Source organism: Epinephelus moara, chromosome 8 (assembly GCF_006386435.1).
Source record: "Epinephelus moara isolate mb chromosome 8, YSFRI_EMoa_1.0, whole genome shotgun sequence".
NCBI classification, from domain to species: Eukaryota; Metazoa; Chordata; class Actinopteri; order Perciformes; family Serranidae; genus Epinephelus; species Epinephelus moara.
In genome coordinates this window covers 19,607,813-19,621,014 of record NC_065513.1, presented here as the reverse complement: position 1 = coordinate 19,621,014, position 13,202 = coordinate 19,607,813, and the positions used below count along the sequence as shown (strand labels likewise).

At 42.9% G+C, this 13,202-nt stretch overlaps 1 protein-coding gene across 1 annotated transcript in view; it reads right to left on the bottom strand.

The window, feature by feature from the left end:
- Positions 1-2,654, bottom strand: part of ssbp2a (single stranded DNA binding protein 2a) — a 67,690-nt gene extending 65,036 nt beyond the window's left edge. The window contains exon 1 of the mRNA XM_050050761.1: positions 2,504-2,654. Coding sequence (XP_049906718.1) covers positions 2,504-2,559 — 56 coding nt within the window. The 5' untranslated portion in view covers positions 2,560-2,654. The remainder of the gene's footprint in view (positions 1-2,503) is intronic.
- Positions 2,655-13,202: the final 10,548 nt, after the last annotated feature.

Below are 13,202 nucleotides of genomic sequence, written 5' to 3'. Positions count from 1 at the left end.
CCCCTTTTCATCTGGTGTTTTCTTGTCACCCCGTCCTTTCTTTTGCCGTGGCCTTGGCATTAACGCCCAGTGGAACATCAACTCTCGCCTTGAAAACACTCGTAAACACAGATAACGAAATGATCTGCAACAACGGGGAAGTCTAAATTAAATGTGATGCCACCCAGTACGATAGAAAATTATTAAGTTTAGTGACTGCAGGAAGGATCTTTTTAATCTCAAAGACTGATCTCTAAAATAATCAGAAGATCATATAGGGTTGGGCGATATGGATAAAATCAAGTATCACAATATTTTTTAACCAAACACCTCAATATCTATTGCAACAATATTGTAGGGTTGACTACTGGTGCCTTTAGAAAATGTTTACACAATGAGATTTTTGATGAATAATCATCAATAATGTGGATATAATGAATAAGTGGGTAAATGCAAATAATAGAACAGTCTGCTAAGTTCAGAAAACGGCATCACCTTATTATAATGCAGCCTTTAAAACCAGGAAAAGACAACACTTATGATGTTATGATATCTAAAATCAAAGATGGAATCTAGCCACAATCACATCTACCACTGTAGATGGGTCATTTACAGCATATTGACAGACTGTATTTGTGGATTAAATATTAAGACTCGCTCAATAACATCAGTATCACACAGAGCCAGGTGTTCATGAACGTTAAACCTCCCAAGTAGCTCCAAAAAACTAGGTCTTCACCTGAGACACATCGCGTCTGTCACATCTATGAACAAAGTTTAGGCAGATGTTCCCTTTAAAGACAGCAGGTAACCCACTTATAGGCCATGTTAACACAGCGCTGTGATCTTTAGTCTCTTCATCGTAGGTGAACTGAGCCGCTCTGCAAACTCACAGGGGACTCCTGACGAACACTTTTACAGAATAAGTCTCTGCTGCGTTTTCCCAAAGAAAAGCTCTTTCACATACAGTACATGCTTACACACATACACACACGCTTACATGTGTTGACACAGAGTATCTCCCAGGCCTGGAGGAAGCTTTCCATCTCTCTGTCAGCGCATGCAATAAGGCAGCGATAGAGCCACACTGCTCAGTCCTATCCTTTTCATATCGATTGGGGGATAAAGAATGGGGCTCGAGGGAAACGCTGAACACTCAATCACACTGTTGACAAACATGAGTGAACTGGATTCAAAAGACACGATGTAAGTAGCAGTGGCTGGGGGGTGGAGGTGAGACGACTCATCTGATCTTTCATGAACATCTCACCAGGGCATGTAAGGACTCTCAAAGGTGGCAACAGCTGAAACAACACAAGTCAAATGCACTTTATCCTCATATAGTTGTGTCATACTGTAACTGTTACGGAAGGCAAACCCACCGTAAAAAAGTGTTTTTGTCTGCTCACAGCCAAAAGGCACATCATCAATATGTACAATATGTACTATGTAATATGTACTCCTCTTTGCTTAGCAGGTGCTGATCTATGATCCCTGCTCGCTGACCATCTGACCCTGAGCATCCAAAAAAGTAGCGAGCAGCCATGACTTCACCTTAAGGATCTTTGCATTTCAGAACATAATGAATTTATGGTGTTTGTTTTCACATCTCATGCATCAAAGTAGACAAGATGTGTTGAAAAGTGGCACAATTAATTACATGCATTTTATGAATGTAGATATTTAACAACCTGATATTTCTATTTAAACTACTCTACTGTCAGTTTCCACCTCCAAAATTGACTTAATTCTACAATATAAAAGCTGTTGTCTGATAAGGAAAAAGCCTGATTAGTTCAATTCTTGGGTCAAACTCTGTTCTGTCTGTGAGAAAGCAAAGCACAGCCATATCTTTCCTTGCTGGTATGTAAACACAAATTGCTGTACATCCTCTTCTATAGCCTATGAATAACTATCTCACACTGTGCCTGTCTCGCCAAAATGTGGAGACAAGATGACTGTCTGCTGTCACAAATCTCCTCTACCGTGGCGGTGACTGGACTCACGGAGCGTGGCCGTAAACGCAACACAGTCTCTCTTAGAAAAGCGACACCTTAAAAAAACGCGCAGCGGCTCGTGAGCAGCCAAATGCGTGGACTTTTTGTTGCCGCTTCCACAGCCCGACACACGGTCACGGGTGTCTAGTTTGGACTCTGCAAAACTGCCAAACAGTTGTGCGTAAAACACACGCAAAATTACAAACAGTCGCTCGGCATGTAATGAAACAAGACAACAAGCACAGAAACGCCAAGACATGACAAGAGAAGAGGAAAATCCTGAGATTAAGCAGTGGAGCAGAAACTGCGTGTTACATTTTAATCTAACTGCGCTGAAACCCCGCCGACAAAATGTCTTATCTTTCTTCAAATAAATGAAGCAGTCAACTTTCCAGTGCTTGCAGAGCGCAGAGCTGAGAGCTCCGCGCCGTGCGCCCTCCCCTACCGCAGCTCCGTGTGTGACTGCCCCTGGCCGCTCATGAACTTCCCTCACAGCCGCGGTTTCCTCCCCCATAAATAAAACTTACTTTTCTCTGGCTTGGCTGTCGGACGGCACGTTGCTACTCTTGCCTTTGGCGTACATGCTTGCAGAGAGCTCCGATTGTCACGCACCTGTCAACCCATCACAACCTCCCTGGGCACAGCCCCGTCACCATGGTGACACAAGCAGCGTCGGCTCCCATTGGATGTCCCGCTGTTCGGGACCGCCCGCTCGCCATGGCAACCGCCAGTGAGTGACAGCATCCTAGCCACGCCTCTCCACTGATAGCTCCACCCCCCGCCTCTCTCTCTTTCCCTCTCTCTCTCTCTCTTTCTCTGTCTTTCCCTCTGCTTTCCCAGTGTGTCTGTCTGAAGTCTGTCTGTCTGTCAGTGTCTCTCCCATCCCTTCCCTGATTGGAAAGGCTCTCTCCTGACATGCAGACAGACTGACATACACACACACACACACATACACACATCCGCACCCCCTCCCTCTATTCTCCTCTCTCAGTGCAAGGGGGGGATTTGAAACCGTCCAACTAGGATTTTAAACAACTGGCTTTGGCTGTTCCTTTTATAGACAATCACACCCTCTACCGACGCACACACAGCGCACTGCGCAAACAACTCTCGCAAATACGAACTGCATTTGCATTGGTGTTTATTTACAAAGGTGTTAAGATATCCAAACATGTGTGGAGCAGAGCATGTTGGGAACAGACTGAGCACTACTGAGGGCCTGTAAACAACACACCCCAGCATGCACTGTGGGGAAGACGTGGCCACAAAAGAAGGCTTCCTTTACATACATGCTTGAAACACTGCCACTGTGCAGCTGCTCCATCACTGAGAGGAAATGTTTCAGTGATACTAAAATGTCGGATACATGCTATAGGACACTGAGGATGATTAGCTGTAAAGTGTAAATGCTGACCTGTTGGAGTACACATGTGAGTTTAATCTGCAGTCCTCAAAAGGCCTCACACTTACTAAGTGATCAGAGGTGCTGATGGTCACGGGAATGACGCAGGTTTGGTATGTTCACAAAAAGAAACAAAGGTCACGATGACTGCGGAAACATCTTCACAGAACACTGTGTGTGTTTTTTGGATATGCAGCAGGCAAGAAGTGCTACGTCATGCTGCTGTCCAGTCTGGCAGCTAACAGAGAGGAGGGTTCACTCCACTGTCACGATGTACTTATCACAAATCCACTGAGAGAAAGAGCACAAGAGAATAGGGATGGACTGCAGCTCTGTGCTATCCAGGACCTGAAAAAACACTACAGACTGATGGACAAAATGCTTGATTCCCAGACAGTAGTAAGCTGTGGAAAGACACAGTGTGTGTATATGTGTGTGTGTGTGTGTGTGTGTGTGTGTGTGTGTGTGCGCGTGCACTAAGGGCATAGCACAGGGGCAGCAGTGTTTATGCTTACGCAATGCTCCCGTGATGTGACCCAGTTGGAATGGATGCACACTGCCTCATTCTCTCCTGCTTTCTCTCTCTGTCTCCCCAGTCCTCCCTCTCTCATCTCTCCCTCCTTGACTGAAACCTCTCTCTCCATCTCTCTGTCTCTCCATCTCTCCGTCTCTCTCTCTCTCTCTCTCTCTCTCTCTCTCTCTCTGCCTCCCCATGTGCCAATGAACCCCCATCCCCCTGGAGAGAGGCGGAGGTTCTATTTCAGACAGGCAGAACTTTTGGTTTTGGGATGAGTCCCCCGGGGTCGATCACCATGACAACCACTAGCAGGCGATAACCATGTGTTCCAGAGGATGGCGGAGGAGGAGGAGGAGGAGGAGGAAAGAGGCGAGAAAGAACGAGGAAGAGAGATACACAGAGACAGGCAGAGGGAGAATGTAGAGGTTAACAGGTCATGTTATGTCAAATAAAGAAGTCAGATCAGATCTGATGTGATCTGACTGGGTCACCTGTTTGTTGTAACGCTCCCAGATGGTTTCGATAATATGTGCTATCATCATATTCATATGTGCATGGATTCAGTGAGCTGTTGCCACACAGCTCCAACATGACAGAGGCTGTGATTAGAGGGAGGGCGGGGGGGCAGAGTGACACTGATAAAGGGGAAGAATTTGGATAGATAGAGAGATGGATAGATGGATAGAGGTCCAGATAACAGGGGAGTAGTAAGAGGAAGAGGTAAAGCTCATTGGCCAGCCCCCCCCCTCTATGCCGAGGTGACCCCTGTTAACAACACAGTGCTCAGATCCTCACCGAGGTAATGAACAGTTAGCCTCTCCTGAGTTCGGAGATTAACTTCCCTTCCCCCTTTGTTTCTGCATCATTCTTACCCATCTCCCTTCGCTCGCGCTCTCTTTTCTTTTCTGCCCCCCCCCCCTGTTTTCTGCTACTCCCACATCCACTGGTTTCCTGTCTGTGAATTTGTGATTAAAATAAAATGTTATTATGCTGCCTTGGCATGACAAGACAGAGACCTGCTACTGAATTCTGGTTATTAAGATTACAAAAACATCACCAGCTGGCAAGAAGAAATACTCAAAAATCACTGAACATCTCGAAAACTGAAATAATAATTAGTCGACTGAAAGAAAATCAACAAAAATGTTGAGTAGTTGTCATTCATCAAGCAAATACGCCGACCCTTCACTATTTTTAGTTGCTCAAATGTGAGAATTTGCTGCTTTTTTGTACTCTATACTATTGTAATTTATTAGGCTGTTCCATTTAGCTAAATATATTCAGTTCAGTTCAGAAGAACTTAATTTATCCCAAAGGAAATTCTTGTGCCAGAGAGTGCTTCTAATTACAGTAACACCAAGTACAGTAACCACAATTTAAACTATTCACAACCAGTGCCAACCAATCAGTGCATTCGCTGGGTCAGGGTCACTCACTGGGCCCAGTTTTAGAACAATAGAGTATTAAAAATATACAAATATACCAGATAGAAGTGTTTTCAAGGAGCAGTATGTTCAAACAGTATGTTCACACGAAAACGATCCGCTGAAAACGGAAATCATTTCTCATTTTCGCTTTAAAAAAGTTCCGCATTCATACGACAACAATTTGATAACTGTCGTGCACACGGATCCGCAAAAATGCTGTAGTATACATGCCAGGCCAGTAGTTGGCGGTGTGACTTTGTAATGAAACAATGCGCCTGTGCACATGTGCTTCCTTCTACAGAGTAGTGACGTATAAACAGACGAGGTGGAGTTGCTACAATAAATCTACACTTTGCTGGAGAAGCGTTGATTAATTCAACAGGGTGAGTAGCACTAACAGAGCTTGGGAGTCCACCATTGTTGTTGTGATGGTCGGCTTTCTCGCGCGTGCCTACTGACTGGAACTGTAATGCGCATGTGCAAAAAGTATCCGTTTTAAGAGGAACTGCATATTGCAAGTGTACATGACAACGGAGACGGTGCTGCTTCCAAAAGATGAAGAAGAAAAGAAGATTAAAATGCTGTGTTTTCAGGCATCCAAAATGCTGCTGTTGTGTAAATGAACTTAACTAAAGTTTACCGTTTTCGGTTGAAATCATTGTCGTATAAACAGGACCTTAAATATAGCATCTTATGCTTCGCTTCAGTATTTGTCCTTTATCAGGTGTTTCTACATCCTGTCCTTTTTCTTCCTCCACTGTTTTCAACTTCCTGTTTGCTTCTGGAAGCTTCAGGTGGGGACATGGTGTGATGACCTCTGTTGTGCTACAGGGGGCCACAGTCTGATCACAGCTGATCACCTCAACCCCCATTCTTCCCCCCAAGGAAAGGAAGTAGAAGTAGACTTAATGGCGTGAAACTTGTCTTACTGACTGATAAACTTGCCGACATTTTGGCCGACTGATGGACCGACTGGCTGGCTCGTTGACTAACTGAAGGATTGACTGACTAGCAGGTTTCCTAACTGGCTGGTTGCCCGGGAGGCAGTCTGGCTGAAGGCTGTAGATGTACTCCATCACAGGGGACTTAGCTCTTTTCCCATTGACTGTGGCCCCATGTAATCTGTGGGCCTGTGGTGACAATCAAAACTAAGCCCCAGCATGCTACACTCCATCACTGAAAAGCGCAACTTCAGTCAGGAGAGCAAATGATCTGATCCAGACAGACAGAGAGGGGAGAGTGAGGACGAGACAAAAGACACAGATCATCCTATTCATTTTTACAAATCGTATTTCAGATTTGCCTTTTCTACAGCGTAAGTTCTAGCTCCACCTTTGCACACTACACTGTATATTCAATGTTTCTGTTTATCATTTTCCCCTTTATACAATCCCACAAACCTTGACTTCTTGAAATGTCACAGACTGGAGGATACATGGAAAAAGATCTGGCTATTGTAGCTCTGTTTATTAGTCAATATACTACCGTTTACAGTGGTGAAAAAAATACTAGGACCCTTGACAATGGTAAAAGTTCTACAATGTAAAAATACTCCATTACAACTTCTATGTCAGTTCTATCAGCAAAATATACCTAAGGTATGAAAGACAAAAGTGCTCCTTCTGCAGAAAATCCCTTGGTAGTGTTTTATTACTATACATCATTGCATTGTTAATATTTCTGCATCAGTGCATAAGCAGTATTTTACTGTTGCAGCTTGTCAAGGTCATGGGCGGATTATAAAACAATGAGCCCCAGGACGCAGATATGCAAAAGGCCCCAGCACCTCTCCTATACAGGAACAAGACACATATTTTGTGGTAGTTTGCAGCTGTTTGGGGTCATTTTGTGTCTTCTTGTGGTTGTTTTGCCTCTTTTGTAGTTATTTCGTGTCTCCTTGCAGTTCACTTGCACTTTTTTGCTGTTGTTTCAACTCTCTTCCTGGTCAGTATTTGTTAATTTGAGGGATATTTTGCAGGTAAAGGCCAGGGGGGGCCTTGACACTTTGTGCCCCTGGGCCTGTGCCTGGTAGACCCATTCAGTAATCCATCCATGGTCAAGTTGGAAGTTTTTTAACTAATTTAAATACAGTTAGGTGGCTTTTGGACGGTGGTTGCCAACCAAGTAGCACCCTCCGGAGCTCAAAAATGAAGCCAACATGGGAGTCCCAGAAACTGCAGTTCCTCTGATGGCCACTTGAGGCTGGCTCCAGAAGCCAGTCAGCCCCCACAGACCCTCATGTTATAATGCCAGACTTTACAGCTTGGTCTCTATAGCTAATTTCAACATTCATGACAACTTAATGGGGGCTGAATTTTTAGACAACTCACTTGTTCACATTTGATCGAGGCTTAAAGTTACTCATAATGAAGGGCCAACCACTTTGAATGACGAGCTTTCTACTTATAGTGTCCTCAGCTTCTCAGACAGAACAACCCTTCGGTTGTCCACAGCTCCAGACTCACACAAATATGGTCACGTCTGGCTCCAGAAAAAAACAAGATGGTGACGGCCAAATGCCAAACAAACCAATGGGTGATGTCACAGTAGCTATATCTATTATTTTCACAGTCTATGTCTCCAGCCAAGGGGTTGGACACCTTTCCAAAGGATCACATGATAAATCTAAGAGGTCAGGAGGTAATTAATACGAGAGAAAGAACAACAACAACAACAACAACAACAACAACAAAATGAAATTCTGCTTGACAAACTGTTTTCCTTTTTTGAGCTATTTACTAATGTCAGGTTTTTATGTGAAATATTTCGACCATTTTATCTCTTTTGGCTTTGAGCAACTACTTAAATGAAACCATCTGAGAAGTTTAGCAGGGAATGTCTTTTTGGGGAAACTGCTAACAACTTAATTGGCATCTGAAACATGAGGGGTCCCAACTAGAAAGTGGTCACATGATGAAAATGAATGACTACTGTATTTTAAGTGATTATATGTTTTATATATATAAATCTTAATCTGAAAAAGTGGCTATAGCTGTCAAATAAAGGTAGCTGAGTAGAAAGGGCATTAAAATGGAGATATTCTGGTAAAGTACTTATTACTGTACCTGAGTAAATGTACTTATTTAACTTTTAACTACTGGTCATAAAAACAACACCCCTACATCTGTCAGCTAACATCACTCTTGTTACTCCCCTTCCTCCTTCTCCTTCTCTTCCTCTCCGTCTCTCAGTCCACCCACCACTCTCAGTTCTGCAGCACCGAGCCATCTGTCTGAGGTCACCTATTCCAGACTGTCTAGACCACAGACTCTCAGCACTGTCACTTACAAACAAACCAACATGTTCACTTAAATCAGGTTAACACGCAATCACTGTGAGGCACAGAGTGAAATCATAATGTGCCCAACAATCATACTCTTCTTCTCCTTTGTTTTCCTCCCTCTCTCTCCTGTGTCTCACTTTCTTTGTTTTTCCTCTGTCAGTCATTCACACACAAATGCGCACGCGTTCACATACAGTAGGCTGCGCGCAAGCACACACAGAAACAAATGATAGATTTGCCCCTCTCCAGCTTTACAACAACTGCTTTGGCAGTTTGGCAAACAGCCTTTGTTTACTGAGCCTGTCGATGGGCTATGTAATCGTATATTTCCACTGAGAGTGTCTGTTAGCAAGGACGCTAATTAGCAAACGATTAAGCTCTCACACAAAAGAGGTTCTTGAGATTAATTGGCGCTGAAGTTTACAAAAGCTTGTGGCTCAGTAAATAATTTAGCATGAACAATAGTACACCTTGTCACACTGTGTTTTTGTTTTCAGATGAGTAATCGCTGGTGTCAGGACTGAGCATATATCACTGTTCAACAACAGCTCTCTGTAGTGGACACTACTATACATGATGACACCATGCCTGTGTCCCCTTTTATTTTATTTTATGTATTTCATTTGTCATTATTCATCATTGGTAAACTGTAAACAGGTGTTTTCTTATGGAAAAAACCCTGTTATTCAACTTACATGGCTCATGTAGCTACAGTATACCCTGCAAGTATGAGATCTTTACACCACCTCACCATCAGCACCACCTCGACTTGCACTAAAATGAACCATGTCTGCTCCCCCTGCGGAAAATGCTCTCCCTTGAAAACCTGTGAGAAGCTGCTTTACAGTCTTGTCAGCCCTGCAAGTGCTAGACACATACTGTATACATGGACACACAACACAGCACAGACGCAGATACATCACAGGCTCCTGCAATACAGATTGTCGGAGAGGAATCGCGTTGTGACAAATGTGTGGATGCAGGCTCACAGATGTACAACACAAACACATAGTACACAGGAGAAAAGAAATAAAACTCTTCGGTCCCAGTCTCCTCTGGTCCAGGGGCGTCTTGAAACTGCCTGCTCCAAACAACATTTGCTGTTCCCTCCTCCCCCTCCTCTCTGCTGATGAAGAGGGTGTCCCAACCAGGGGTTTTGTTAACGGTGGAAAAAGTTACAAATCCCACTCTACAACTGGCTGCAAAACTTGGAAATTGCTTTCATAAGCACAATGGCACCTCCAATATGGTCTACACAAGCAACTCGCCTCTGGGCGTAATTGGATCAGCAGTGTAAACAAGAGGCAACTTACAAACTGGTTACACAGTTTATCTAACAGGAATCAACATGGAAATGCTGCAGCTTCAAGATCATCCAGACTGGGCTGTGAAATAAACTTGGCATTCAAGCAGAAGAAAAAAAAAATGTTTGCTTTCAACCGCTGATGCAACAGGAAAGCAAGAGTTGAAAACATCCTAATAAGCATGTCTAGTAACATTCTACGTTTCGCTGATTTAACAGACATCTAAAGTGAAGCGGTCCTGAAAATGTAGGCCCTGCTGTGCCTACTCTTCTGCCCTGATGCTGGTTGACTCAAAGGATTAATGCCTGTTTGCAAAATAGCCTGTCAGTTCGTTGCAGGGAATCAACCAACCAATGTGTGTTTAACTTGAACTGCGATTCAAGAAGGCATAGCTTATTGATGATTTTAAAGGGGTTTTTGACTGCTAACACATATTTAATGACACAGCAGCAGTGTCTTTAATGGTGTTGAAAGTTACAAACAAAAGGAGACAAACATTTTTAAGCTTAAATATCTGTAAGAATATCTGTGCATATCTGACACTATTACATTTGTTTCTAATTTGGCCAAAAGATGCAGCTTCTCAGACAAAATCTGGTACTTGACTGTTCCCTTGCAGACTTTCAGCTACTCTAACAGACAGACACGCAAGAAATTAAACTTCTGCATAACAGAGAAGAGCAAACCCTGTATTTGTTCGACCGTTTTACAGACTATGATGCTGATTCATACAGCAATTAGGCAGCTGTTAAATGGTTTATTACTAAAAGGGCCTCTGGCATTCCCACTCAACAGATGTTCAGAAATCATACAGATGATATCACTTTATTTTGATGACTGAGTTATGTGCAGCGATGCCACTAAAAATAATGGTTATGATGCAGATGTAAATATGAACGCAGGAAGCCCCATAGCCATTGTAATCACCACTAAATAGTCACAATTTGTCATGATGATTGAAATATACCTAAGGGGGCAGAAAAGCCAGTCATCCTGATTTGAACATGCAAAATAGACCTTTCTTATGTCTTGCAGATTTCATTTCTGCGGTTAATTACACTGGTGAGATGAAACGGCATTTCATCCTGGGACTGAGCAGAGAAAAAGAGCAGTTGAGCCGGGATGGAAAACTCCATCACAATTAGATGTATGCACAGCCTTTTTCTGAATTCTGGGCAGGTTTTCCATCGGTGAAATTCCTGATGATCTGAGCTGGGTTGAGCGTGCGCTGGGTGCTGATGTGACTAACAGAACACTCCAGCAGCGGAGCGCCGGTTGGGCTGCTGCAGAGGACTCTGGGTAATAAGGCTGCAGATGAGTGCTACCAAAAAAACAAAATGGGAGAGTGGGGATTGGATGAGTGTGTGTGTCTGTGTCTGTGTCTGTGTGTGTGTGTGTGAGCAATGAAGAAACAACACTTCTTATGCCGCCAGCCAAAAGCACACTCTCTGATCTGCGATACTGAGATGACCCCGAGCCAGACTTCTCCAAAGAGTACAACATGCTTAAGTGAAAGAACAGGCAGTACTGTGGGCATTCTTCAGGTGGTATACACACACACACACACACACACACACACACACACACACACACACACACACACACACACACAAACCAGGCAACATTAGAAATGTGTGAAGTATTTTTTTTTATCGTATGAGTCTATAGATAAAAATAAAGTAACAAAACATTCTGTACCTTTTGTATCATGTATTATTGTCTGCATGTACTTGCATTTAACATACAAAGACCAGTGTTTGAGACATAGTGACCGGTGTTGTGCATGAACGTGCTAAGAGAGCACAGTCATTGAACATGCTCATAAGATAAACCGGACAGTTTCCATCTTATAAACTTTAAAATCAGCGTCATTCACTCATACCACAGTTAATGCATATTTTTCATCACCAGAGCCTCTATGGCACCCAGCATGCCAACACAACACAACAGCTGCTAAAGCAAGTCCATATGGACTTTTAAAGACTTTTATTGACAAATCAGTAAGTCACAGGTTTCCAACAGAAAAAGAAATCTTATATTTATTTGCAAATTGTGCCCACTGGGTCTGAAAACAAAACAAAACCAACAGCTACATTGGCAGCTAATGTGAAATGACACATCGAGCTGAAGCATCCAATCAGTCTTGGGAAATATCTGCAAGTAAACGATGATCAAAAACTTTTATTTGTTTAAAAAAAAAAAGATGACATGAATGTAAACTTTTCTTAAATTTTTTCGGACTCTGAACTAATTCAAAATTCAAATACTGAACACTCCTCCCCTTATCCATCACTTTCCAAGCATGTAGCTAATCTACCGTGGCCTTCAGGTAACATAAAAACATGAAAGGCTCTCTCTCTCTCTCTCTAGAGTCAGTGTCTGGTTTGTCTGTTCTGGGCTTCTGTAGAAACATTGCCAGTGCAACATGGCCGACTCCATAGAAGAGGGCCCACTCCCCCTGTAGATATAGCTAGCTGGATAGCTAGATAGCTAGATAGCTAGATAGATAGATAGATAGATATGTAGATCCTCATTCTAAGGTATCAAAAACAAAACAATACCTATTTTCAGGTGATTATACATTCATGAAAACATATTATATTCCATTTCTGCCAATAGAGCCTCCTAAATCCTACACTGGACCTTTAAAGGTTCTGTTCGATAGTTCCTGGAGATGTACACATTTTCTGGATTTTCTTATTTATTTTTACATCACTGGAGATTTGCTTCAATTAAACAAGATTTTGTCTGGTGCTATAACACGTTTTTAGAGTAAATATTTTATAATAAATAGAGTTTAAAGCTGCTGTATTCAATATTTTTTCTATTAATAATGTATCAAATGACTACTTGCATTGCTCATAGTGATAAACCCACTAAGAATTGTTACCATCTCTGCTGTTCCCCTCAGCTGTGCGCTGCTTTTCCACATCTTTCAGCTCATTGTTTTGGATTTCTCTGACCCGCAACTCTACTGTTTTGGTTCACTCTCATCGCTCTCGTCAGTCTTATATACAGACACAGCAGGCGGCCATTTCAGTGACAAAGCTCCGAAAGCCACCAAAGTATTTTTTTCTAAGGCAAGTGTACTTTTGTAATGCTTTGCAACGGGAGCACCACATATCTACACCCAGCTACAAATGCCAGCAGCGCAACAAGGCGCTGAGCATGTACTTAGTGCTGAGTGCTGCCAGTTGGATGTTTCTGAGGGTTGAAAAATGCTCAACTTTGGGTAAAAACGCTGCGTTCATCATGGTCACATTGGCCGTTCAGTCACAGTTGGAGAGAGACAA